This window comes from Xyrauchen texanus, chromosome 17 (assembly GCF_025860055.1).
Source record: "Xyrauchen texanus isolate HMW12.3.18 chromosome 17, RBS_HiC_50CHRs, whole genome shotgun sequence".
NCBI lineage: Eukaryota > Metazoa > Chordata > Actinopteri > Cypriniformes > Catostomidae > Xyrauchen > Xyrauchen texanus.
In genome coordinates, this window is record NC_068292.1 from 22968795 (window position 1) to 22994825 (window position 26031).

At 37.6% G+C, this 26031-nt stretch overlaps 2 protein-coding genes across 6 annotated transcripts; one reads left to right on the top strand and one right to left on the bottom strand.

Moving 5' to 3' along the window:
* Nucleotides 1-162: 162 nt before the first annotated feature.
* LOC127658286 (uncharacterized) lies at nucleotides 163-17213 on the bottom strand. 5 transcript variants are annotated; one of them, XM_052147495.1, is made up of 9 exons: nucleotides 17114-17213; nucleotides 16719-16818; nucleotides 8272-11460; nucleotides 7769-7973; nucleotides 5612-5707; nucleotides 4945-5176; nucleotides 1388-1417; nucleotides 1160-1276; nucleotides 163-766 (listed from the first exon to the last, which is right to left on the bottom strand). In XM_052147495.1, the coding sequence occupies exons 3-9, from the start codon at nucleotides 11046-11048 to the stop codon at nucleotides 609-611; spliced, it is 3615 nt and encodes a 1204-aa protein (XP_052003455.1). In that variant the 5' UTR covers nucleotides 11049-11460; nucleotides 16719-16818; nucleotides 17114-17213; the 3' UTR covers nucleotides 163-608. The 5 variants fall into 5 exon arrangements, with proteins under 5 accessions (XP_052003455.1, XP_052003452.1, XP_052003453.1 ...); XM_052147492.1 differs by having other exon boundaries at nucleotides 5612-5710; XM_052147493.1 differs by having other exon boundaries at nucleotides 5612-5710; nucleotides 16719-16770; nucleotides 17114-17204.
* A 2656-nt stretch (nucleotides 17214-19869) lies between these two features.
* Nucleotides 19870-25704, top strand: LOC127657946 (protein C1orf43 homolog). Its single transcript, XM_052146970.1, has 7 exons — nucleotides 19870-20076; nucleotides 20466-20567; nucleotides 22483-22591; nucleotides 22685-22738; nucleotides 22957-23123; nucleotides 23246-23304; nucleotides 23648-25704. The coding sequence occupies exons 1-7, from the start codon at nucleotides 20017-20019 to the stop codon at nucleotides 23853-23855; spliced, it is 759 nt and encodes a 252-aa protein (XP_052002930.1). The 5' UTR covers nucleotides 19870-20016; the 3' UTR covers nucleotides 23856-25704.
* Nucleotides 25705-26031: the final 327 nt, after the last annotated feature.

Here is a 26031-nt window from a genome sequence, read left to right on the forward strand (position 1 = left end):
TGTAAAAGATGCATCTGCTAATTGCCAAGTAATTAACATTTCTTAGAAGATGCCTATTCCTCCACATTACAATATTTTAATGGTAAAGGTGGGCAGTGATTTTTTCAAGTCAACAACATAAGTCACATTTAAAGAAAACACCAAAACAACAAAGAAGCTGCTTACTTTCACTTTAATATTTAAAAAGTTTTAAATGGGGACGGATTCGTTCAGTACAGACAAACATATAGACACACTTGGGAGCCAAAAAAAATATATATATATTTTTCTTATACAGACTGATTTCATAAAATATAGTATTATCTATATTTGCATAATATGAGTGCATATCCAATATTTTAAATAATACAGTTTAGACATATTAAACATATGACCTACTGGCCTCTAGTGCTGTTTCATGTCCTGAATTTTGGAAGTATTGATCTTCTGTTACCTAATTTGTATGCAAGAATACTTTGATCAATTGTACTGAAAATTTGCAAAAATATACCTTCATAGAAACTGTAACAGCAAAAATATAGGAAAATTATATTCTATATAAAATATACCAGTGTTTAAATAATAACTTTATTGCAAAGTGCTTTGAAAAGAGAGGTGCAGTAAATTCTTCAATGTGGCTGGTGAGGCCGATTTAGTAAGACCTCCACAGGACCAGGGGGAAGCTTCTTTATTAGGTTCCAAGCTTCAAGACGCCTCATGCCCACCAGACTCTGACCATTTACCTCCAACAGCTCATCCCCAGGAAACACCTCAATGACTGGTCCATCTAGGAACAAGTAATTTTCACCTGACAGTAAATATATTATTCCAGCGGATGTAGCTTTTGTTTCAATAAAAATGCTTCCAGACGTTCTAAACATTTTAATTGGAGGCAAAACAAGATTCACGAGTTTAACATGTACTGTATGTATAATGTATTAGAGTGATGTGGAAAAGGGTACAAATATTTTGTTTGTCTATTGCTGAGGAGCATGATCAATAGACTCAACCCAGGTTCAAAGCTCCCCTCCTGACATGACAATGAGAAGAAAATTGGCATTGATAGGAGGGATGCCAGAAAAATGGCTAAAAGGTGTGAGGTAAGCAGCTGTTTGTTGGGAATGGTTTTGTGAATAAGTATTGAGTAGTATTGATTGAAATTGATAAAAAGTGCTCTCACCTTGAAAGATTTTTTGTACAGTGAGGGGTTTGTCTCCCGAGCTGGAGTCCACCCCTCCCTCCAGACTAAAGCCAAGATCATATCTGGACTTGTTTAGAGTCACGTGTATTCTCCTGCCTAAAGGGGGCATACACACATTAGAGAGCATTTTGGTGACCAATTTTTTTATTATCAAGCTTTAAAAGGATGGTTCGCCCAAAAATGAAAATACTCTCATCATTAACTCACCCTCATTCCATCCTAGATTTGTATGTCTTTCTGCAGAACACAAAAAAAGATTTTTAGAAGAATATTTCAGCTCTGTTAGTCATGTTAATTGTTACCAAAATTTTGAAGCTCCAGAATGCACAGAAAAGCAGCATAAAAGTAATCCATAAGACTACAGTTGTTAAATCGATGTCTTCAGAGGTGATACAATAGGTGTGGGTGAGAAACAGACCAATATTTAAGTACTTTTTTTACTACAAGTTCTCCTTCCTGCTTAGTAGGTGGCAATATTCACAAAGAATGCAAATCGCCAAAAACAAAAGATGAAGAATGTGAAAGTAAAAGTGGAGATTGAAAGTAAAAAAAGGACGATAGCAATCTGTTTCTCATCCACACCTATCATATCACTTCTGAAGATATGGATTTAACCACTGGAGTCCCTTATGTGCTTTTAGAGCTTGAGAGAATGTTCATTTTTGGGTGAAGTATTTCTTTAAGGTTAAACTGGTTGCATCTTTGTATAAGAGATATATACAGTATAATTGGTCACCAAGTTTTCCCACCTCTTTTAATCAACGTTTTTGCTTATACTAATAACTAGTTCATAGCAATGGTCCTGTGATGTGCCAAATACATTTTTAAAGTACAAATATGTATTTTTAAATGTATACAAATACCCCATGTGGTCTCTCAGTTAATGTGAAGTCATGAAATCTAGATGCACAAATACTACAATATACACATTAGAAAAATAATACAATTAGATTAGAAAAAATATTTGAAACCGTTTTAGCGGGAGATTCACATGTTGGCTGTCACTCTGCAGGACATTCTGAGGTTTTCGGGAATGCTATTTTATTTATCAACAGATTCTCATACTGTATGCTAGCATCCACACAATTAAGTAAAGCATAACTTAGTTTATGCTTATTAATATTGAAAATATCTGTCTAGTATGAGACGTCATAACACCGTTCTAAATAAATAAAAATGGAAGTATGCCGTAAGGACCAAGGTAGTAATAAGTAGAAATCACAGCTGGAAGCAGGAATGGCCTTTCAAAGATGCTTTTAGCAAAACACTCGCATGGCGAAATCGTCAGGATTCGTATGACTTTAAAAAATTTGGCTAATTTGTATGATATCGTGCGATGGCATTTGTTTGAATTCCCACGACTTTCACTACAGCAATGATGTCGCTGGACATCGTTTCCATCTAATATGTGACAGTTACTTGCTTCTGTCACACACAACATCTTCCTATTATGTTTACACACTCTACTGATTGGTTAAGTTTAGATAAGGGGTTTGGGTATGGGCATAATATTAATGAGTATGTCCTTAACGCCTTGTGAGTGGAACTTGCGCTTACTTCTGCAATTAGACATCTGGGAATTTGCACGTGATGAAGTCATATGAATAAAATCATGTGAGACCATACGAAATTGCCAACTCGTAAATTAAATACGACTTTTCATGAGACCTGCTAGGCAGCAACCAGTCTGTGGACATTCTACGGAAATGGCTCTGCTGTCTATTACTGAAGCTCTGAGACGGTCTTTCAGGGTGTCTTGGAGGGGAGTGTCCAAGTCTCACCAACTAGTTTTTCTAGTTACATGTCATCACTGGGATCTGTCATTCAGGCACATGGCTTTTCCTATAATTGCTATGCTGATGACACACAACTCTACCTCTCATTCCAGCCGGGTGATCCTACAGTACTCGGATCTCAGCCTTCCTGGGAAACATTTCAGATTAGATGAAAGAACACCACCTCCAACTCAACCCTGCAAAAACTGAGCTTCTCGTGGTTCCAGCGAAACCAGTGGTTCATCACAATTTCACAATTCATTTAAACTTGTCAATGATTACACAATTTGATTTGATTTGATTTGACAATTCGAGAAAGCTAGAAATCTTGGTGTTGTGTTTGACAATCAGTTAAACTTCTTGGGCCATACTGCAAAGACTACCGATCATGCAGATTTGCTTTGCACAACATTAGGAAGATCAGACCCTTCCTCTCTGAGCATACAACACAACTGCTTGTCCAGGCTTTCTTTTCTAAATCACTTTCCCAGACTTTCACTTCAAATGTCCCCCGCTGGTGGAACGACCTGCCAAACTCCACCGAGCAGCTGTTTCTCTAGCCTCTTTCAAAAAACACCTAAAGACACAGCTCTTTCATGAGTAATTCATCCTACCCTAATACTCTCCACTTCAAAAAAAAAAATAATAATAAAATTCCTTCCATTCTTTCTCTGTCTCTCACTTTACTTGCTATATGTACTTCTCTAAGCAATTTTTGAAACATGTTGCTACATACTGTCTCCCTTAGGATGAATTGCTTCTATTGTTCTCCTCATTTGTAAGTCGCTTTGGATAAAAGTGTCTGCTAAATGTAAATATAAATGTTTTTTTAATTTGTAAATGTGCAAATAAATAGTGTTTTTAGAGCATATAAAACCCAAGGTCATTTTAAAAAACAGTTTAAAAACTAGAAATGTAGGTACTAAAAGCAGTACAGACTCCCATCCCTAAACAATAGAGTCCATTGTGCTCAAGCAGCGCTAACAAACTACCTTGTTCCAAAAAGCTCCAAACAAAATCCATCCATCTTGTCTTCTCTCACCTTGTGGCAGCTGGTTTAAATAAACAATTTTTTCCCACCTTCACCAATTGGAACATATAGTTTTGTTTAACATAAAATTAACCCTCACCCTCAAATTCTTAACAAATGACTTTGACTAAAAGAACATGAGAGATGAATGAGAGTTAAAAAAACACACCAATAAACACAATAAATAGGATGGATAAAAATGTTTGGTAGCACTTTATTTTACAGTACTGTTCTAAATTTACTTACTATATAATAACAAAAACTACAGTAATTACTAGGTACTAATCCTTAAACCTAACCCCAACCCTAACCCATATTACATGTAGCTACCTAACATTACTCATTACTTTCTTGGGTAGGTATGCTGTAAGTATACCTGAAAGTACACATATTATAAAATAATGTGCAAACAAATATTTCCATAATAAATCCCCAATAAATATTGAAAAATTTACAAAACAAATAATGCCCATTGAACACATACAAATTTCATGATGGAGACCAATTTGCAGGCTCTCCAAAACAAAGTTCTTCCACATAATTTTTTAACTTGCAGGATTGCAATGTCTTCTTGACATCTTCTTGGGGCCCTGACTAGCAAAAAGTTTCCCCAAGAGATTGTCCATTTAGAAATCCACATGATTAATTTCAAAATGTTTCTGTATTTCACAGTTCATGATGATCATAGTGACGCAAGATAATTTCAACATTTTACTAGAAATGACAAAAACTTTAAAACAATGTATGCCAAATTATGAAAATCTAAGAGAAAAATTAATGGTCTTTTTCTGTTTGGGTAGTAAAATAGGTGTCATCATGTCAACAAGAGTGTAGCTCTTCAAACCTTAAGACCAAAAACTTTCCAAGCATGTTCACAAGTAATGGTCTCAAAATGGGCATCACCAAATTATAATAATATGCTTTTCTTCACCACCTCTTTGTCATCTCTCCACACCCACCTGTGTTTCCTGGTCTTTGCCTGGCCTCTTTTTTGCTGTGTTGAGACTCACTGAGGTCACCTCTCTTAAGAACCACGACTGTCATGCCCTGCCCCCTTGCTTTTCTCAATGTACGTAGAGCCTCCCAATGGGCAGAGTTTTGCAAGGCAGTGCCATTGATCGATAGCACCCGATCACCCTCGAAGATAGAGCCTTCCTGTGCTGCCACTCCACCAGGGATTACTCTGTGCACCTAGGAGAATAGATTTAATTTCATTAAAATAAAAAAATAAAAAAAACTCAACACAAGCATTGGGCACCACCATGATGATTCTTATCGCTGCTGGACAGTTTATTGGTTCTAGTCTCCATCAGAAGCAAAGTTGGTTGGAGTAAAAATTTGTCAATCAGGCTCTACTTTTCTCATGTCACAAAAAGGCATATACTGTAATATGCTGTGGTCAAAGTACTGTACATAAACTTTGATGGATATTATTGCAAGGATTACTTTATCCACTTTACAAAGAAAAGGAAAATATATTTTAATAATATTTATAATTAATAGCTGAACAAAATTAATTTCTAACTGACAGTGTTTTATTATTAACAGACAAACCATTTTACCTGTATATAATACATTTGTAATTTCTCTCATTGTTTCTGTATTGCAGGATTCAGAGACACTCACTGTGACTGGTTTATTCTGATCCACTCCACCTGCCAAGGTAAATCCTAAACCACTCCCCACCTCCTTGTGTAATACAACCACTTGCACATCTTCATACTTCTGTCATAAGTCAGAGACAAAGGTTATAACAACAAAAAGAAATTAGCAATTTTTTTAGAACAATTGCTTACATAAACACAAGCATATACAGTGACTCCAAAATGTTTAGTATGAATATCTTAGCATGATTAAAATATAGGTTTTCAAAGAAAAATAAATATATTGTTAAAAATCTGAAAATCTGTAATTTTATCCAAAGCGACTTACAGGGCACTTATTGCAGGGACAATCACCCCAGAACAACCTGGAGTTAAGTGCCTTCCTCAAGGACACAATGGTGGTGGCTGTGGGGATTGAACCAGCAACCTTCTGATTAACAGTTATGTGCTTTAGCCCACTATGCCACCACCACTCTATTTAATCCTTTGATAAACTTTCATGCTTAATGAAATAAATAGTCATTTTAAAACATATGTATAAAATCATGACCACTCACGTGAGATGAATATCAGTAACCTTATAAAAGCTGTTTAAATCTACATGGAGAGGGTCCACTCATGGTGGCTGCCATGTTAGCATCACATGAACAGCTGAATACTACTCACTTCATTAATTCAATTAATTATGGTTGACTGTTAATGGTGAATTTCTGCAATGGGATATGTAACTAAAAACTACCGTGTTTGAATAATGTTGCATTTATGCCTGTACTGACGTGCGGTCTGGGTAGGCAAACTAGGCACTGCCTACCCTGCCACAATTCAAAAATAAAATGTTTATTAAATAATAAACTTGTATTTGTATTTTTACTTTTTATTCTTGTGATTTATATATGCAATATGTGTGTTATTCCAATTGTTTAGACGTTAATGACAAATGTAGCAGTTACGCATAATCAACTAAAAACAAATGGTAGAATAAGCAGTGCTTTTACGGTCCATTCATTGCAGACGACACGCGGAAAACCCATGTTGCGCATGCGCGCCGATCCTGTATTCTTTAACATATGCGGCAAAAAGCACAAATCTGCTGTGCCTTTTGACGTAAATATGTTATGCCCGTAATCATCTCCATTACGTATCAGACATGGACCAATTAAAATCGAGATATTCCTGGACATTTGCGTAGCTAACGTCATTACACCACAGCTAGCGTACATGCCTAATCCCCGCCAAATTCAAAATAAAAATGACAGCACCGGCCATAATCATGGAATTAAGAAATTTTTCCAAGCTCGATTTTAATTCCAACTATGAGTTAATTGCAAGAGGGAGGTCTACGCCAGCCTTAGATGGACTAGTACAGCAAAAGGGCCCAAAAATTATCCGATTATTTCAAACTGATTGGTATATAAGAAAAGATTGGTTATGTGGCTGCGCTAACAATCAGCGGCTGTACTGCTATCCCTGCCTGCTTTTTTCAACCAGTCAGACTGTTTGGACTTTAGCGGGATATTGTGATTTGAACAAACTGCCCGCAGCTTTAACCAAGCATGAAAATTCGTCAGCTCACATCCAGTGTCAAATTACACTGAAAACCTTTGGAAAATCTCGGATCGACCTTGCACTTGACGAGCAAAGGAAGCTGAATATAACCTACCACAATGAAAAGGTAAAGAAAAACCGAGAGGTTTTGAAGGATCTGATAAATGCGTAACGTTCACTGTTTACGCGCTGTGTGTGTGTGTGTGTGTGTGTGTGTGTGAGAGAGAGAGAGAGAGAGAGAGAGAGAGTACACAATATACATCCTGATTTGTACATTTCTTGATATGCCACGCTTGTGCGTAACGTTCACTGTTATTACATATTATTAGCTTAAACAATAAATCAGGTAATCTGGCTTTCACAACTCAGTGCCTAGCCTCTTTAAGACATCACCGCACGTCACTGCTGTAGGTGTCAGAAGTCACAGATGACGTAAACAAAACAAATATTCAGTGCACCTTTTAGCGTGGCCTAAGTGTCCAAATATTTAAAAAAGTTGCTGTATATTCATGTTAGAATGTACGTGAACAAGTTTAAGTTTAAGTCTATTTCATTGTCAAATTATAGATTTCTACTTTTAAAAAGATTGTATGCTGCAGCTTATTTCAGAACAAAGTAATGTCACTTGATTTACCTGCAGGGTATCATCTCCCAAACTCCTGACATCATCCAGTAAGTGGTCCAGTTCATCAGTGCTCAGTAGGGTCACAGAAGAGAAGGCTGAGATGTCTGAGCTCAGGGAGGCAGAGCGTGTGGACAGCCGATCTTCTTCATCCTCTGACACAATGCCATATGATGGTCTATAGTCCACCCCACCAAAATTACATAGATCTACAAGACTATAAGTAAAAGAGAGGCAAATGTGTAGAAAGAGAAGAGAGTTGATGCAAGGTGGAGATGTAAAAACATAAAACAATAAAAAATGAAAGACAGATATAGGGTGGCAGAAACATGAAGAAATAAAATGTAATGTGAAATGCAGTGAAGTAAACACTCAGAGATATAGTGTGGGAAATGTTCTGACACACTTACTCTGAATATCTTTATTATAACCTGAGACTATTGCGGCCTAGAAAAGGAAACTAAAATAATGCCTTCAAAGTTTTCATAGTCCAGCCATACATGTGGATCAATTACCTTAAAGAGAAACTTTTGCGATCTGATTGGCTCATGTTGCTTGTGATGGTTACAGATGATTCTCCTGAGTCAGAGTCATTCTCTGTCTCTGTTTCCTCGTCATCATCATCATCTTCCTCATCGGAGCTCAACCTAGCCATGCTAGCACTAAATATGTTTGAATCCTTCCTTGTTGTTTCATTGTTATTATTATTTGAATTATTGAGTGAGATTTTCTGGACGGGAATAGTAGAAATAGAATTGTGAGAAGGACTGGGTAGCACTGTTTCATGGGTACCATTGACTGTTAAGACTGCTGACTTAACTGGAGTGTAAACACCTACATCTGAACATCCGGAGGTTTGACATTCTTCAGATTGTTCTGGTGTTGCAGGGTAACTCTGCCTCTGAATGCTTATTGTGAGAGGGGCTTTATCAGGAGAGTTAGTGGGTGTGTAATCATTGTCATCATCCATTTCTACATTAATGTTTTGTTGCTTTATCAGTGAACTTTTTGCATTTGACTTTTGAGTTATTGTAGACTGAGTAATGGGATTCCTTTTTGTCTCTATTTTTCTGAGCCCAAAGCGATTAGGGATGGCAAAATCTGGTTCATCTATGTGTCTGTTTTGCACAGTCCTCCTTTCATTTTTATCCCAAGTGCTGACATCTTGGTCAGTCTTTGGTTCATTTAGTTGTTTCAATTTCAGAGGACACTCAACGCTCTCTTTTGTCTCTCTACTTTGTTCTAATGTTGGTCTCACTTTCACTGTGGAAACTGACCGAAGAGTTCTACTTAGATCTTTTGTCTCCACACTGGCATCACTTTTAATGATTAGATTTGTTCTTAGACATTCTGTGTTCCCTACAACTCTACTATAATGTAGATTTTTATCTGAATCACTCTTTTTCACAAGAGCCACTGGCTTGGGCAGTTCTGGCACAGATAAGGCTCTCCTGGCAAGTAGAATTTGGTGTTTACTTTTGCTTTGTTGAGCCAAGGCTTCAAACTTATTTATTCTGTTCTTCACAGAATCCAGGGTAGGTACACAGGATTCTTCTAGCACACCATCTAATTTCCTTCCTTCATGAATTTCACTCTTTGCTAATCCTTTTGAGGCTAGTGGGGACTTGGGTTGGGTGATCTGATCTTTGTCATAATAACTGGTTACCTGCAATCCAAGATACTTTCTTTCACTAAGGTCAAATGTTTTTGTACTTGCTTTTGTAGTCTCCTTGTCTGAGTGTTGGTCTTCTGAAGTGGTTACCAAATTGTTGACAACTTGACCTGAGAAACTTGTGGTACTACCTTCATAAGTTGTGGACTGTATCTTGCAACCTCTGGATTGAGCAGTTGCAGAAAGCCTACTCCTGGTCCTTTCTATGGATCGGCTACAGAACTCTGGAGACCCTGCACACCACATCCTACTCATCTCTTCATTGTCTGCGGGTAGAATAAATTTTTTTTTTTTTTCAAATGTTCTTTCCATGCTCCATTTAGGCTTTGATGACACTGGAACATTTAATCCAGAAGAAGCATCTTTTTTATCATTTTCATTCTCCAAGTTGTTTGATGGTCCTTGCATCTTACCAAAGAATGCCTTTTCATTTTTTGAAAACTGTCTTGGGAATGTTCCAGCTTTGTCTACTCTGTAAAGAAGTCTACTCTGTTGAATGTCGGAAGAAGGAGAAGCAGTTCCAGACTGGGATTCAGTAGTGGACTTTCTGCAACTAGGGATGGAATCCATAGCATCAGAGAAAGGAAATGATCTATCCGAATTTGGAGTACTGTTGTGTTTTAGCCTGATAGAATCCTTTGGGTTTGCATCAAACTTGTCATCAGTTAAACTTGCCCCAAATAGGTTTTTAATCCTTTCCATTATCGTTTGGTTTCCTGTCACCTCCTCAGTATTTGTGAGTCCTTGCTCTCTTGCCCAGGATCTCTTTCTGTTGCATGTCTGATCAAGACTGGATTCATCTTGTTGCAGCTGTGCCCAAGGATTATTATATCCTTGGCTATGTCTGGGTTTAAGTCTAGCAGGTAGTGACTGGCCACTGCTTGCCCGTTCAAGAGCAAGTGTAACCTGGCTCATTCTCAAAGGTGTTTGTCCAGAGATTGGGTAAGCCTTTTTGTCACTATTCTGATCACATTGACTGGCTGCATTGTAAGATTGTATCCTCCATGAAATACTATTAGACTGATACTCTTCTGTTTGTGAAGATATCTTGTTGTTTTCCCCCTGTCCCTCTAAACTATCAGCACGCCTTATAAACTTATGATCTCTGTTTCCGCTAGTTATCCCTGTTCTGTTTCCAGGTCCTGTTTTACTAGACACTTCTCTCCAGTCTAAGCTTTTGCTTCTGTTTGACTTATAACATCTCCTCAGTGCTTCACTGCTCCTTTCACTTCCAGTCTGACTCTCATCCTCTTGAATACCTACAGTCTTAGGTGTCTCTGTGCAATCAATGTCAGTGTGTTTACAACTAGTGGAAGAAGTATAACCTTTGTGGAGCACATCCTTACTTGGATCACTTTTTCTGCAGGTGCTCTCAGCTTTCCCACCCTCAAAAACATTATACATTGTCCAGAAGTCTTTGGTAGTAGGTTCAGGCCTGTGCTGAATTGTTTTAGCAGAGCGGATTTGGAATCTAGCTGCTGCAGAGCCAATGGGCTTCACAGACTGACCTTGTCCTTGTTCTGCCGTTCCATTGGATGATTCTGTATATTTAGTGATGCTGCCATTTGCATCTGATTCAGGAAATTGATGTACAAAAGTTGATTGAGTATGCAAATTCATTCTTTTAAACGTCTCCGGATGGCATACATGATAATCATTACAATGTGAATAAAAGGTTGGTTGCTAACTCATTTTCAGTAGCTTGTTCAGAAATTTACATATTCACGTTTGCATGGATTTCAAAATAATAGTAACTTTTCCTGTCCCAGTGATAGTATTTGTGAAATAATCAAGGGTTATATTTTACCACCATTGTTATACTTTAAATAATAGTTAAAATAAGCAAGAATAAATGTGTTTGTAATCCAGGGTTGTGAAGGAGAACAGCAAATTTCTTCTTGAATCTCTTTCTCTTTTGATAGTTGTATCACAGTCTCTGGATCCAAAGAGAGCTACTGTATTACAGTGGATGGTTTTAAGTCCTTCTGCTCCTTATTTGGTTCTGTCAAGTGGTCAAAGCTTCCCAAAAATCCTGCAACATATTACACAATCATTATCAAATTTGACAAATTCTTTGTTTGTATGTACACACATTATCAGGAATGCATTCAGGTTATGTAAAGACAATAACCACATGTGAAGTTTAGCTGTTATTATGGTTTATTAAAAAATTTGACTGTTTAACAACTAGCATCTGGAGGCTGACACAGAAAGCCTATGATAAATTAATATGTCATAAAGGCAAAAAGTGGATTTTTATAAATTTTAATGAATACCATGATTATGTTGCATGTTTTAATAATGATAGTTCATGGATTGCCCCCTACTACAACCTATAACCTGGCTCTTTAATCACTGAGCTCTACCACTTCCACCCAACCAATGTATACATTCATAAAGTGCACATTCAAGTCAAGTTCATTCTAGTACCTGAGGATTTCAACATAATGAAACTGTGTATTTATTACAACGAGAGTCAATAAATCTCAGCCAGACAAACTGCATCCATACCCTCATTATGTAAACATCTTGAAACTATAGTGCTTGCAGTCCTGCCTGGACAGGGAGAAACCAACATTTGTCAACTTGTCTTTTAAGTTTGTGGCCATGTGTTTGTGTGTGTGCTTGTGTGTGGGTTTACAGGGACTTTATTAGGTTGCAAACTGGTAATTACAAGGGTATTATGCTATAAATGGGCTTTATGAGGAAATTCCTAGTTTCCCCATAATTAAAATAGCTTAAAAAAACATACTAAACTTATGTTTTATGTTTTTGTTTGTTGAAGTGTTAGGTTTAAGGGTAGGGTTAGGGTTAGGGATAGAATCTATAGTTCCTAGAGTATAAAAATCGTTATGTCTATGGAAAGTCCTCGTAAGGATAGCCACACCAACATGTGTGTGTGTGTTTGTGTGGGTGCGTGTGCGTGTGCGTGTGCGTGTGCGTGTGCGTGTGCACGCGCCCGTTTCGTTGTATGTTTACCCGGACAACATTCTTGATGTTACCGTAACACTCTTCAGCATTATTACAAAACCTGATAAGCAGTCAGATAACAGGTCAAACACACCAAACTACAATCCTATCTGACACCACATGTGTTACATACTCAGAATGCAGACATGGTTAAAGGTACAACATTACAGAGAACATGCGTGCACTTCCCCAAAACATGGAGTTTTTGAATGATCTCATACTGTAAATCTGTCAATTATGTCAAACAGCCTGGAAGGAACTCTGCGCTCTGCCTCTCTTATACGCCCACGCTTATTCAAAGCAGCGCATTGAAATTCATTCAAACACTTTAAAAACATCTGATAAGACTCGCATGCAATGAAGTTTGTACAGATGCACAGTTCACACTTTTACATCCAAACCATCCCCTAAGAATATAAAATGAACATACAAAATGCAGACTTCTCAAATCAAAATACTTTACACGAGTTTTGCTCTTATCCAGATTTGTTTGCCCCACCTTATACTGTTTTTTAGGGTCACCTTTATCTTAAACTGAGTATATATAGGTCAATAATTTCTCATTTGTGTTTAAATAAAAGAACAGCTAACAGAGATAGAGTGGGAGGTAGAGGGGATGTGCCATACACCTTACAGAAGAGCCAACATATTAATTCTGCTAAAACAATAAATAAAATGAATAACATTTATAAAACAAAAATCTGAACTGGTTGAAAACAAATAAAGAAATTATTGACACAGTGAATACTAATCATTTGAAAAGATTTGCTAATTACACAAATTTGCACAGATTGAAATGCAAAACAAGATTACAAGTCCCATATCACTGAAACATTGCAGAATTTCCAAGGACAACAGGTCAGTGTCAATTTACAGAAACACCTGTATTCCCAAGCCATGCACGCACTCGAACAACAATGGACATACGCTTAATCATCCACATCAGCTAAAAAAACTCATGTTAAATTCAGCTCTGATTCAAACAGGAATAACATACCTTACAGGACTGCTCTTTCCCTCAGACGTTTGAGAGAACAGGTGCACCCCATCCTGCCTTACTATTTTCTCTCTCATGTGCTTCTATACTCTCTCGCTCACACACTCACTCCCTGCAGTCTGTCATTTTTCTATAATGTTTCTCCACTGTAATAAGAACTTGCCCGACTGGTTTGTCATGCTAACCCTTTTCCACCCCCTTTGATTGTTATGCCTTCCTCTCATTTCCCTACCTATGTCTCTCCTCCCCCATCTCTTTCTCTCTGCCACTCTTTTCCTCCTTCTATCTATTTGTCTCTCTTTCTTTGTCTTACTCTTTCTCTCATACACACATCCACACCTGTCAACATGCACACCCTTCACATCTAATGAGAACATAGTCTGTGGTTTCTTGGTGACTCAGTAGGTGTAAAGTAGGTAGAGTAGGTAAATACAATGACACTCAATGACACTCATTTGCTAATGAAGCACTCTGAAAATGTTTCAGGCATTTGTTGAATTCAGAACATTCACAGAGAAAATGAATGAAGCAAGAGACTTTTGAATTAAACAGATAACATAGATCTTTATATATGACCTTATATGATCTGTTGGTAGCAACAAAATACTACTAACACATTTGTTTCAACACATGAGAGGACCGGGTTTTGGACCATTGCTACTCTCCCTTCCAGGATGGCTACAAATCCCTCCCCCGCCCACCATTTAGCAAATCGGACCACTATTCCGTTCTGCTTCTGCCCGCTTAGAACGGCCAGACGGCATTCCGTGCAATCAGAGCGTGCATGACCCAAATGGCTGGTGTTTTTACGGATATTTTCAACCTTTCCCTCTCCATGTCTATGGTTCCCACATGCTTTAAAACGTCCACCATTGTGCCTTTACCAAAGCAATACAAAATCACTTGCTTAAATAACTGGCATCCTGTTTCTCTGATCCCCATAATCAGCAAATGCTTTGAGAGACTAATCAGAGATTACATCTGCTCTGTGCTGCCTGCCTCACTGAACTCACTGCAACAACCACTCCACTGATGATGCCATTGCATCTACACTACACACTACTCTCTCCCACCTGGAAAAAAGGAATACATATGTGAGAATGCTGTTTGTAGACTACAGCTCAGCATTCAACACCATAGCACACACTCTGACATGCTGGTGTCAGGAGCACAACCTCTCCCTCAATGTCATTAAGACTAAGGAGCTTGTGGTGGACTTCAGGAGAAAAGAACACAGCCTCATCACCATTAATGGAGCACCGGTGGAGAGAGTCAGCACCAAGTACCTCGGTGTCCATATCAAAGAGGAACTCACATGGTCCATCCACACTGAGGCAGTTGTGAAGAAGACTCACAAGCACCTCTTCTTCCTGAGATGGCTGAGGAAGTTTGGAATGAACCACCACATCCTCTACATCAGTACTGTAGAGAGCACCCTGACTGGCTGCATCTCCGCCTAGCACAGCAACAGCACTGCCCTCAACCACAAAGCTCTGCAAAGTGTGGTGCGAACTGCCAGACACATCATCGGAGGTGAACTTCCTTCCCTCCAGGACATACTGTATATTCCAAGCGGTGTGTGAAGAAAGCTCAGAGGATCATCAGAGACTCCAGCCACTCAAGCCATGGTCTGCTCTCACTGCTACCATCAGGCAGGCGGTATCGCAGCATCAGGACCTGCACCAGCCGACTTCATGACAGCCCAAGCAATCAGAATTTTGAACTCTTGATCTCTCACGATCAATATACTTCAGCACTGCACTTTATTAATCTTATTAATCTCACACTGGACTGTCATAAATTATATTCAACCAGGGCTGGACTGGCAATCTGGCATACCGGGCATTTTCCCGGTGGGCCGACACACTTTGGGGACAATCATGGGCTGACTGGCCAGCGGGAGAACCAAGGTAACGGCAATTACCTAACAGCCATTTTTAACAAATAGCTAATAATTTTAGCATTTAAACCACGAATGGAAGAATTCTAATATTTTATAGGGGATTATAGGTATGAATAACAGTAGTTCATTCAGTCAGTTCGCTTGCAAACACCATAATCTTCATGTCAAACAGAAATCAATATAAATAGCAAACAGTCAAAAGGCTACAGCAGTTAATTACAAAAGGCTTCATTAAATCATCTTCCTTTGACATTACCTGACCTCCACCCCCTAAATAAACTGTTCTCCAGCTGTGTTAAATACAGTATATGCAGGGAAGTTTCTACACATTATTGATTGACTATTGCATTTACTATGTTGTTGTGATTAACAACACAATAAATACACTTACTGACACTCATGCCTCCTCTCAGACAATACACCATTCTGCCATGACATCAGCAAAGCCTTAAGGCAGAGAGCTGCTTACACAATGCTAATGAAAAGAAATATGTCTGTTTCCTCCATTTTTAGAATATTCACATACCTCTGTTTGTTGATTTACTCATTTCATATTACTTGTAATCAGTCAGAGTAATAAGCTACAAGTAAACATAATTCCTCACTGGAATGGATTTAAGTTGATTTTGATTAGCATTATTTCTGCACTGAAAAGTGCAAAAGCTGCTATCCAACTGAATGATGCAGTCATAATAAAATTATTTAACACCATCTTTATTTATCATGATTATACATCTAAAATGGTCAAGGCTTTTAATTGTGTATTATAGTGACATGCTGACCCACCAATTTCTTCTCCAAAGATCCAACAGGTATATTTATACTTATCATTGGTTGGTCTGTTATGTCAGATGGCATTCTTCACCTCAAGCAATCTGCTCCGGATTTTGTTTGAAATTGGGCAGAGAATACCTTATCCAGGTTGTCTGGGACTGATTGTTTGGTGTGGATCCGAGTGTGATTACCGCATTCATATATGTCTAAAGGAACCAAACTAATTTTCAAATAAAGACTATATGAAACAAGTCAAATAATGTACTTGTTTGAAATAGGATATACAAAAATAAAAGACATTGGCCTTGACTGATGCTCGAACGGAAACCAGAATCACCGGCTCTCAGACTGAGAATGCATAATTGTGGAATCTTGCAAACCATGACCAAAAAATGCCAAGTACCTCTTTGCAAACAGCCAAAGCCTGAGCGTTTTTAACCTGCTACCAAGTGCCAATCATCATTTACATACATTCAAGATCGACATAGAATGAGGTCCTTTTATGCACAGCAACAATGAACATATTCCATTTATCTTGAAACATGTAGAAAAAGGTGTAACTCACATAGAAACTGAAATATATAAATTACAAATAATAATAGTATATGCATTTTAAAAGAAAACTATTTTTTTTTAAATGTGTTACCTGGTTGTATTTCTGTGGCACAGTTTAGGCTGAGTTGCTCAACTTCCTGCAGCTGCAAAGAGTACAAGAGCGGTTAGTGTAGCACAAGAGCCGCTCAGTGCTAGAGAGAGAAAGATGGGCGGGAGTTATGCTTTAAATGTAACTCATGTGAATCTTGACAATAAGACCAAACAAATGTCAGTGCCAGTAGCATAATGTATTGTATGTATATATACATATATACTGCATATTGTAAGTGCATTTTATAAATATCATGTAGGCTATGTGCTGTATGTAATACAACACAGTGTAACATTTAAATGTTCTGACCACAGCAATCAAAAGCGCATTAAAAAGCATTCAAAATATACAAGGCAAAACCCTAATGAATAAATAAAGGACAAAGCCTGTTTTACCATATCTTAAAAACAGTCATGGATGAAGTCTGTCTCGCACCAAAGGCACACTCCACTGCACAATGTTTATGACAGCAGCAGAGGAAGCTGGTTGGTTTGTGGTTCAGAAACAAATATGTTAGAGATTTTTTTTCTTTCTAGTTTTGCAATTGATTGCAAGCAACACACTGACATGAAATAAGGATGTAATGATAAAGAAAAAAAAAAAAAAGTCACATTGCTGAACTGCTTGTGCACACAGGATAATTAGATGTTTCAGTTCTTCAAAATGAACATGATTCCATTATAATATTCAAAGAAGTTGTTGGGTTCAGGTGCTGAAATAGACTGCTTGACATAAAATAATGATTGTGATGGAGTTTCTGTTCTGATGGTGGAAACAATTTCATTCCTTGTTGTTATTTCATCCATCTGCCACCCACCTCTGTTCCTTCTGAAAGAATTGGTGTCATTGTTCAGTCTGTTGATCTGATAAAGGCCAGCTGTTAGCTCAGTCGTGTTCTGAGACAGCTCAGTTAATTTTCTCAGTAACAAGTCTAGAACACTCACTAAAAACAACAAAGTGTGTATGTTTATTTGCATATACATGTGCATGCCTCGTGAGCTCCTCAGAGGATTGCAATGAGATTGAATAAAAAATGATGGGATAATCTCAAACGATTGATTTTAGGCTGTTGCTTATAGGTATAGAAACAATCTATTTAATGCTTATTGCTAAATATTCCAATAAGTACAATTAGATAAGTAGGTTAAGGCAAAGGGAGACCGACACAATAATGTTACTCACAGTGTGTCATGGGAGTGTGAGGTGGCTCAGAAGCTAATTTCATGGTGGGAGAAAGGTACCATCCATTGTTCCTGGCAGGCTACTCTGTCTTACAAGCTCCATATGGTTAGGATAAGGGTGGAGCAAGGCTATGGTATCTACTAACTGCCAGGAACAAACCATGGCCCATATGTGAAAACCATATGTGCAATGGGCGGCAAACTTCGTGGGCTTTCTTGACCGTGGTTCTCTGACTGGAGAACTGTTCTCTGCTCTACCATGGGTAGTTGTTTACCATGAATCCAGTTATCAAACTACATTTTTAAGCAATGAAGTTGAAATTACACAGACAGATGGATTCAACATAAGCATATGCCATTGATGAACATCCTCGGAACTAAAGGTAGGTCTCTCTTGAAATGTTTATATGTTATCGTTGAAAATCAATTAGTTTATGGGGAAAAATGAATGGAATATCTACTTCCGGAACCAGACTGTTGTGCTCTATAGGAAGTGTAATCAAGCTTGAAATCATGACAAGATGTTCAGTGAAATAGGAGTTAAATTTTGGTCTGCTCCAAAAACCAACTAGATCACTTCAGAAGACATTGATTTAGCCATTGGTGTTTGATGGATCATGTTAATGCTTACTTGATCTGCTTTTTGGAGCTTCAAAGGCCTGGCCACCATTCACTTGCATTGTACGGACCTACAGAGCTAAGATATTCTTCTAAAATCTTTATTTGTGTTCTGCAGAAGAAAGAAAGTCATACCAGGGTTGCCAACTTTGGCTGAATCAATCACAAACACATTTTTGTGTTAGTAGGCTTACAATCTTACGTTTATAACACCAACAATACAATTAATTATCAGTTTTTGTGCACACTTACACAAATTAAACCTGGCATTGATCAATTCAAAAGACACAAATACACTATGTCAAAACCATGTTTTTTTTTTGGGGGCAAAAATGGTCTTCAGTGGTAGTTCACCTACATGGTCATCCACATGGTCAAAGTATGGTAATTACATAATTAGTACAATTAACTAATTTTATAATAAATTATTTATAACTTAATTGCATGTTTCCATTGGAAATACTGGAGATATTTTGATAACCTGATTTTGATGAACCCTTTAGAAATAAAATAATAATTCTTCAAGGTGCTATGGGAAATCAAATTATTTTATAGTAATCAAACTACTTAATTTAATTAGCACTTTATTTCTATAGGCTAGTTATAATTTTCTGACTGTATACATGAGTAATTCATTTTACTAAGTTGGTACTGTGCTTCTACTGAAAAGTTTGTTTTCCTCACAACAGGCTTAATGATTTAATAAGTAATCTTTTGAAATATCTGAAAGCAAATATGGAAAGTTTTCGGGATATTTGTCCATAATTCATGGAGGTTCAGACTTTAAATGGCTTCTTTCATTTTGCTGGTAAACGTTTACCACAATTCTTCCATAAGGCCAAACTCATTACCATGGTTAGTCATTCTAACATTTTGTAGTGGGAAAAAGTCTTAATAGATTGTCCTTAATAGATTTCATATGAAACTATAACATTTCTGTTACAATGGCAGTCACTGTAACTACAGTGAATACATGATGCGTCTTAGTATTTGTGATATTTGAAAAGCCTTGCAATCGATGTTGATGCATGACACGTTGTGGAAATGAAAGCAAGAGGAAGAAGAAAAGAAAAAAACAGACACTGGTAAGTGAGAATCTGTTACACTGAATGAAGGAGTAATGTCAAGGGGTGTAATTTGTCCCACCAAGCATCAGAAAATATAGTAGGGTAGTAGGGGTGGTTGTTTGTTGGGGGGTCACCAGGTCCCTTCTGCCGAGTCTGATGAGTGAGTTAATGATGAGATCCTTTTCATTTTTGGGTGAACTATCCCTTTAAGTCCGTTATTCATGCCAAACCACAAGGCGGCGACAAAGACAACTAGGCAGAAGAATTTACTTTTTAAAACACGCGACTAAGCGCTCGAGAGATATGTCAACAGAAACTGAGGATCACTTCCTGACAATGCTGCTGTCAACCTGAAGAATAAAGAGCTGCATTTTACTACTGGCCATTATATCTTCATTTTATGAGCATTCAATGAAGGAATAATATCTCATCATGGCAGAGAACCCACTTTCGGGTGTAAATGTCGTGCTCGTGATGGCCTACGGCAGCCTGGTAAGTATCAAACTGGCTAGTGTTTGTCCAACATTTCAATGAAATAAACACGTAAACTGTATACGTTTATTTTTAATAAAAAACAATAATACTTAAACAATGTTTATCCATCGGTACTTTTCACAGTCTATAAAGCCAGGTGTGGATTTTTAAATAGGAATAATGGGTAATCATTTCGCATGGACAGTAAGAGTACCTCAAAATCTTGTAAACTGTCTTCTAGACAGCAGTATTGGGCCAATGATGCTAAAGAACGCTAGGTTTAGAGCTGCTACTCTACAAAGTATAACAGCTCATAATATACAAGAGCGGTTATTGCTAGTACCTGCTCGTGTGAAAATATATTTGAGGCTCTAATGTGTTGATTCAAACCTCCTCACATGTTTTAGGTGTTTGTGCTGCTGTTCATCTTTGTGAAACGGCAGATTATGCGCTTTGCTATGAAGTCTCGAAGAGGACCGCACGTGCCACTGGGTCATAACGCCCCCAAGGTATTAACAGTTGTTTAAACATCCAGGGATTAAACAATGCATTTATTTTTAGGAGTTGAGGAGTAATTGTCTAAAAGTAACTGACTACATTTTTTATTATTCCTAAAAGCAGTGGTGTAACCAGTAGCAGTTTTAACCACAATGCAAACCACATCGATGGGGACCTGCGTTCAATTTGTAATAATTGTTGGGTTTTAATAATAATAAATAAGAACTGAATTCCAAAATGTTAGTGAGTTAAGTAGTAGGTTTTGCACACCCTGCTCATAAATAAAATTAAAATTATATGTGGGTAAATATTGTTTTTTTGTCTAAAAAATACATGAATTATTTTGAACTAGAATTTTATTTCATGAAACATTTTTAATGAAATTGGCTACAACGGCTGATTGGATGGATTTAAAATAAATTCTATGTAATTCTTTTAAGAACATTTTTATAAATGGGGCCCCAGGTTGGTTGTTTGCTTGGGGCCTCGGAAATCGTAAACCTGTCTCTGGGTGTAATGTGACAAAGCACAATACATGCCACAGTTTTAAAGGAGCAATATGTAACATTGACATCAAGCCTAATGGGTACTGCGGTACAAATTCAAAATATTGGATAGAGAGTTGTGTCCCCCGCCCTCCTCCTCCCCAGACTTAAAGTTAAAGAGGGTTGCCAGGTTGAGGACACGCAACAGGAATGAGCAAACTGACAATGGCCAGCGACGAGCCTTACACTATAAGTTGATCAGCTAACGTATATATAAACCAGCTCATGTGAAGTTTTTTATAATTCTGTCAATGTTAGCTAGATGTATTGCTGGCTTCCACGGCGGCAGCGCACTGTGTTTGCCCACTTACTTGTTTCAAATCTGGCAACCAGAGGTGTTGAAATGCTATTGGGAAATGGGCAGTGGGTGGCATCACACAGGCCAAAACACAATCAGAAATTTCGCCCTGGAACAGACATTTCAAAGTGGAATATACTGGCTGTAGCATTGTTTTCGGAGAAACCAATATTTCAACTTAGCATGTTTCCTAATTCTCTGATAACATATTATTATTTTATGCTTTAGTACAGTAAATATATTACATATTGCACTTTTAAGTCTGGCTTGACTTAGAAACATAATAATTATAGAGTTAGAAAAAGCCTAAATTTCCCAACATACTACAATGTGTAAAACTCACAAATATGTTTCTGGGACAAAGTGACTCTTCAGGTGAAAAGAGACACTGCAGGTGAGTATGGTTTAAAAAAAAACATTAATGCCATTCCTATGAAACTTTGTCAAGTTTTAATATATAAAAAATAAGTCCTTTTGTAATTTGTTTTTACATTTTATTTAATAATTGTTACAGAAGAAATGTTAAAGAAGAAAATGAGCCCAACACACAAACAAATTGATTTCAAAATAAATGTTTCTTCTGCTCCAAACACTATTATGATGGTGTTGTCTTTTCTAGTTTGCTTCCCTTACAAAATTGTATGGCATCTACAGTTTGTGGTATAATACCAGAGTTACTACTGTACAGTTATAGATAAATAATATGGGATCCTTCAAAGAGCTAGTAGTACTCTGTGTAATTACTAACAGTGTATTAACTTTTTCCTTTGTCTTATGTTGTTTTATTTGTGTTGAATAATTATCTACATGATTATTGTTGAGATATAACATTTTTCAAACTTACTCTAGATGGCAGTAAATGCTCAAGTTTTTTTTTTTTTTACAGTTTGTGAAATACTGTATATACAATATTTAATACTATTGTGTGAGAATTTGATTTGTACTGAATTGACAATAAAACTGGCCACTCTCTACAAAATAATGTAACTTTGCCTTTCTTTTAGCTTGCTCTTATATTTATACTTATGCTGACCGTTTCATTCTAGTTTATGCACTGAAGCAAAGATGCATTTTTTCTTTCAGGATCTGAAAGAAGAGATTGACTCCCGTTTGTCAAAAGTGAATGATATTCGCTATGAGCCAAATCTGCTCTCTAAGGAGGATGACCGGCTAAAGCATCAGGGCCAGAATGGTGAGAGAAAAACAAAGAAGCCCCCTTCATTTCTCATTGTAACACCGTTAAAGATGTGAACATTTATTTTGGTTTTGTTTGGTATTTGTGCAGGCTGTTATAATTATCTCTTTAGAATGCAAGCATTAGATGCCATCAGAGACTCAGGTAAGCCCCTTCTGGCTGCGTAAAACACAAGATTTGGCAGGTCATACCCACTTGTTTCCGAAAAGATATATCAAATGTTAAAAATGTCATTTTTAAAGAGTTCACGTTTATTCAAAGGGCTTACAATGTTTCTCTTAAGTTTATTTTATGATGCTATGTTCTAGAAATTTCACAAAATGTATTAACGATGTACAAGGACTTTATTTATACACACATAGATATCCCATTTCACGAGATGTGTCGCAGTGCCAGTGCTCTGACTGGACGGCGCTACAGGAACTGGCTACTGGATCTGCGCAACTCTCACTCTCCATTTAAGACAAGTCACTGTGCACTCATAGAACGCTTGCTAGAGGGATACGACAGCGCTCGCCATGGAACTGGGGTCAGCCTGAAAGACTGTGTGTGGTGTTGAGTGGTTGCATGCAGAAGGGGGTGCTGTTGGACACACTACAATACCCGTGTGTTTGTGTATTGCAGAGGTTAAATACTTTTTCTATCCTGTAGGTGTTTGGTGAGACAGAGTTTGTAAAGTATAAGGAAGACCTGGCTGAACTGGCTGCTGTGTAAGTCCTTCTTTCCTCCCTTCGCTATTTTATCTCTAAATTTCTCATCACCAGGCCCACACAGAATCTTTGTGAAGGCCCCACACTTCTCCACAAAGTTGTTCACATAGTTCTGCACATCCCCTGCTCCTTGCATGTTTGAGTTTAATATTAGGACAATTTTATTATGCTTCGCTACCAGCAAAAGTGTTCTACTCTCGGCTCTGTTGAACACATCTTAACATGTTTGAATCCACAGTTCACAGATTTTTCTCCAAATTCTACACGGAAATGTCTGCCGATTGAGTCTGAGCCTGCTCTGCTCATCACTCTTCTCAATCTGTCTTGCCCCTTTTTTCCACAGTGTGAAGACCTACTCCAGCAGCACCAGTCTAAACCAGCAGCACCAGTCGGCAGCTAAAGATCTGACCAGCTCCCCCGGCCCCTCGTCTGCTTCTACCATTCAGGTGACATACCTGCCCTCCAGCAGCCAGCGCAGCAAGAGGCCTAAACACTTCCTTGAGCTCAAAAACTTTAAAGACAATTACAACACTTTGGAGAGCACACTTTAGGAGACTAAACCATTTGATTTACTACTGTGTAAATATAATGCAGAGAATGTTAATCAAAAGGTCCTTCTTGTAGAATTGAACACAGGTCGGAGATTGACAGAGACTGTGTTTTTAAAGTTTTACAGTAAACCAGGGTGTTATGAGAAAGCTCCAAAGCGAATGGAAGATGTGGAATGGCGAGTGGAACTGAGGATGACTGAAATTATGAAAGAACATATGACATCAAGTATCACTGCTTTGAGGAGAGCAATGCATTTTGGAGTGTTTCGTCTGTAGAATGATGTGTTCCTAGCAGAGATCCTAGTCATAAGAATAAAAAAAATGTTTTGTTTATGTTAAAGGGATAGTACTCACGATTTACTCACCCTCATATTGGTCGAAATCTGTATGACATTTTTAAGTTTAAATATGTTAGGCAGTATGTTAGCTGCAGTCACCAGTAACTTTCATTGCATCTTTTGTTTTCCTTACTGAGGCTTTTCTGCTTAAAAGGATAGTTTACCCAAAAATTAAAATTCTCTTATTATTTACTCATCCTTATGATATCCCAGATGTCTATGACTTTCTTTCTTCACCAGTACACATTTGAAGAAAAGTGGGTAGGTGTTAAAATGCAAGTGAATGGAGATTTCTCTTTTGAAGCTCCAAAAATCACAGACAGTCAGCATAAACATCATCAATACAACTCCCAGCAGTTAAATTAATATCTTCTCAAGCGATACGCTAAGATATAACTTTTGGTGTGTAAAAAGTACCATATTTAAAAAATATATTTAAGTACTTAACGATAATCCAACATGAGGGTAAGCTTCACGAGAGGGTGAAGTCCTCGCGGCCTCTTGTGTGTCGTATTTGCGTTGCCATGATACCGCTGTAATCTCACATTCTCCGCTTGGTTGAGACATCCAGGATAAGCACACCATTGTGAGTAAACAAACAAGTAATACAGATCTAAACCAAAACCAACCAAGCTACTGTACAGCATTCCTCCTCCTCACTTTTAAACAGCGCTGCTCTTCCGGCTGTGACTTTAGTGTGTCAGTTCTCATGTGTTTCAAATGCCAATACAATTACATCAAATGCATGTACCGCTTGTGACCAGGAGCATGTCAAAAGAAAAAGTACTTAAATATTTATCTTTTTCGCACCAAAAACAATCGTGTCACTTTAGGAGGCATTCATTTAACAGCTGGTGTCGTATGGATGAAGTTTATGCTGTCTGTGATGTTTGGAGCTTCAAAAGAGAAATCTCTAGTCAACTGCATTCTAAGGACCAGCTAAAATATTTTTCTTCAAATGTGTTCTGTTGAAGAAGGAAAGTCATGCCCACATGGGATATCATGAGGGTGATTAAAGACACTAGAAAAAACACTAGAATTTCATGTTTGTTAAAAGTCATAGCCACAGATTCCCAACAGTCTTATATCAGAACAGCCTTTATATGAACTGGAAGAGGAAATTTCACATTCTCATTGTCCAATGAGCAACAAAAAAGCAGTCCCATAAGTTTTCTGGTACAAACGCTGGGATTCTAAATGGCTATACAAGCATGCACTGATGGAGCAGAATAAACTGAAAAGTTCCTTTACATGCCAGTTAATGCTCTGGGTTGCTTACCTGAGAAGAGTTGTGCAGGCCAGATGCAATGAGGTGAGAATATTTATTTGCCATTGATTGTCCACTTTTCTTTAAGTGCAATTTTAATCTTTGATTTGTTAATGTAAATGTGCATATAGAATGAGGAATGTAATCTGAGTCATTAATTGATACGGTTGTGATGTACTGTAGGTTGATGAGATACGAGAGGCTGTGTGTACACTGACTTTCGCTGTATTATAAAGTCCATCAGGCGAGTAATGAAGTGTTTTTATTTTCTGTACCTCAGACTGATCAAGTGCAATGCCATATCTGTAGGAATTCCCTTGGTTGCATTTCTGAACCAATTTATTATTTTCATTAACATTAGTACTCACTGACTTGCTCCTCAGTTCCACACACTAAATTGATGCGTAAATTGATATTTTTTTGGCCAATAGACTATAGAGAAGTCACTCTTAGCTTAAACAAAAAATAGAAAATAATTGTTTTATTTATGAGGCTTCCATGTATTTTTAAGTTTAGCAAAAAAGAAAAAGAATGTTGCCCGGGTGCATTTGGCAGTGATCAAAGGCGTTCC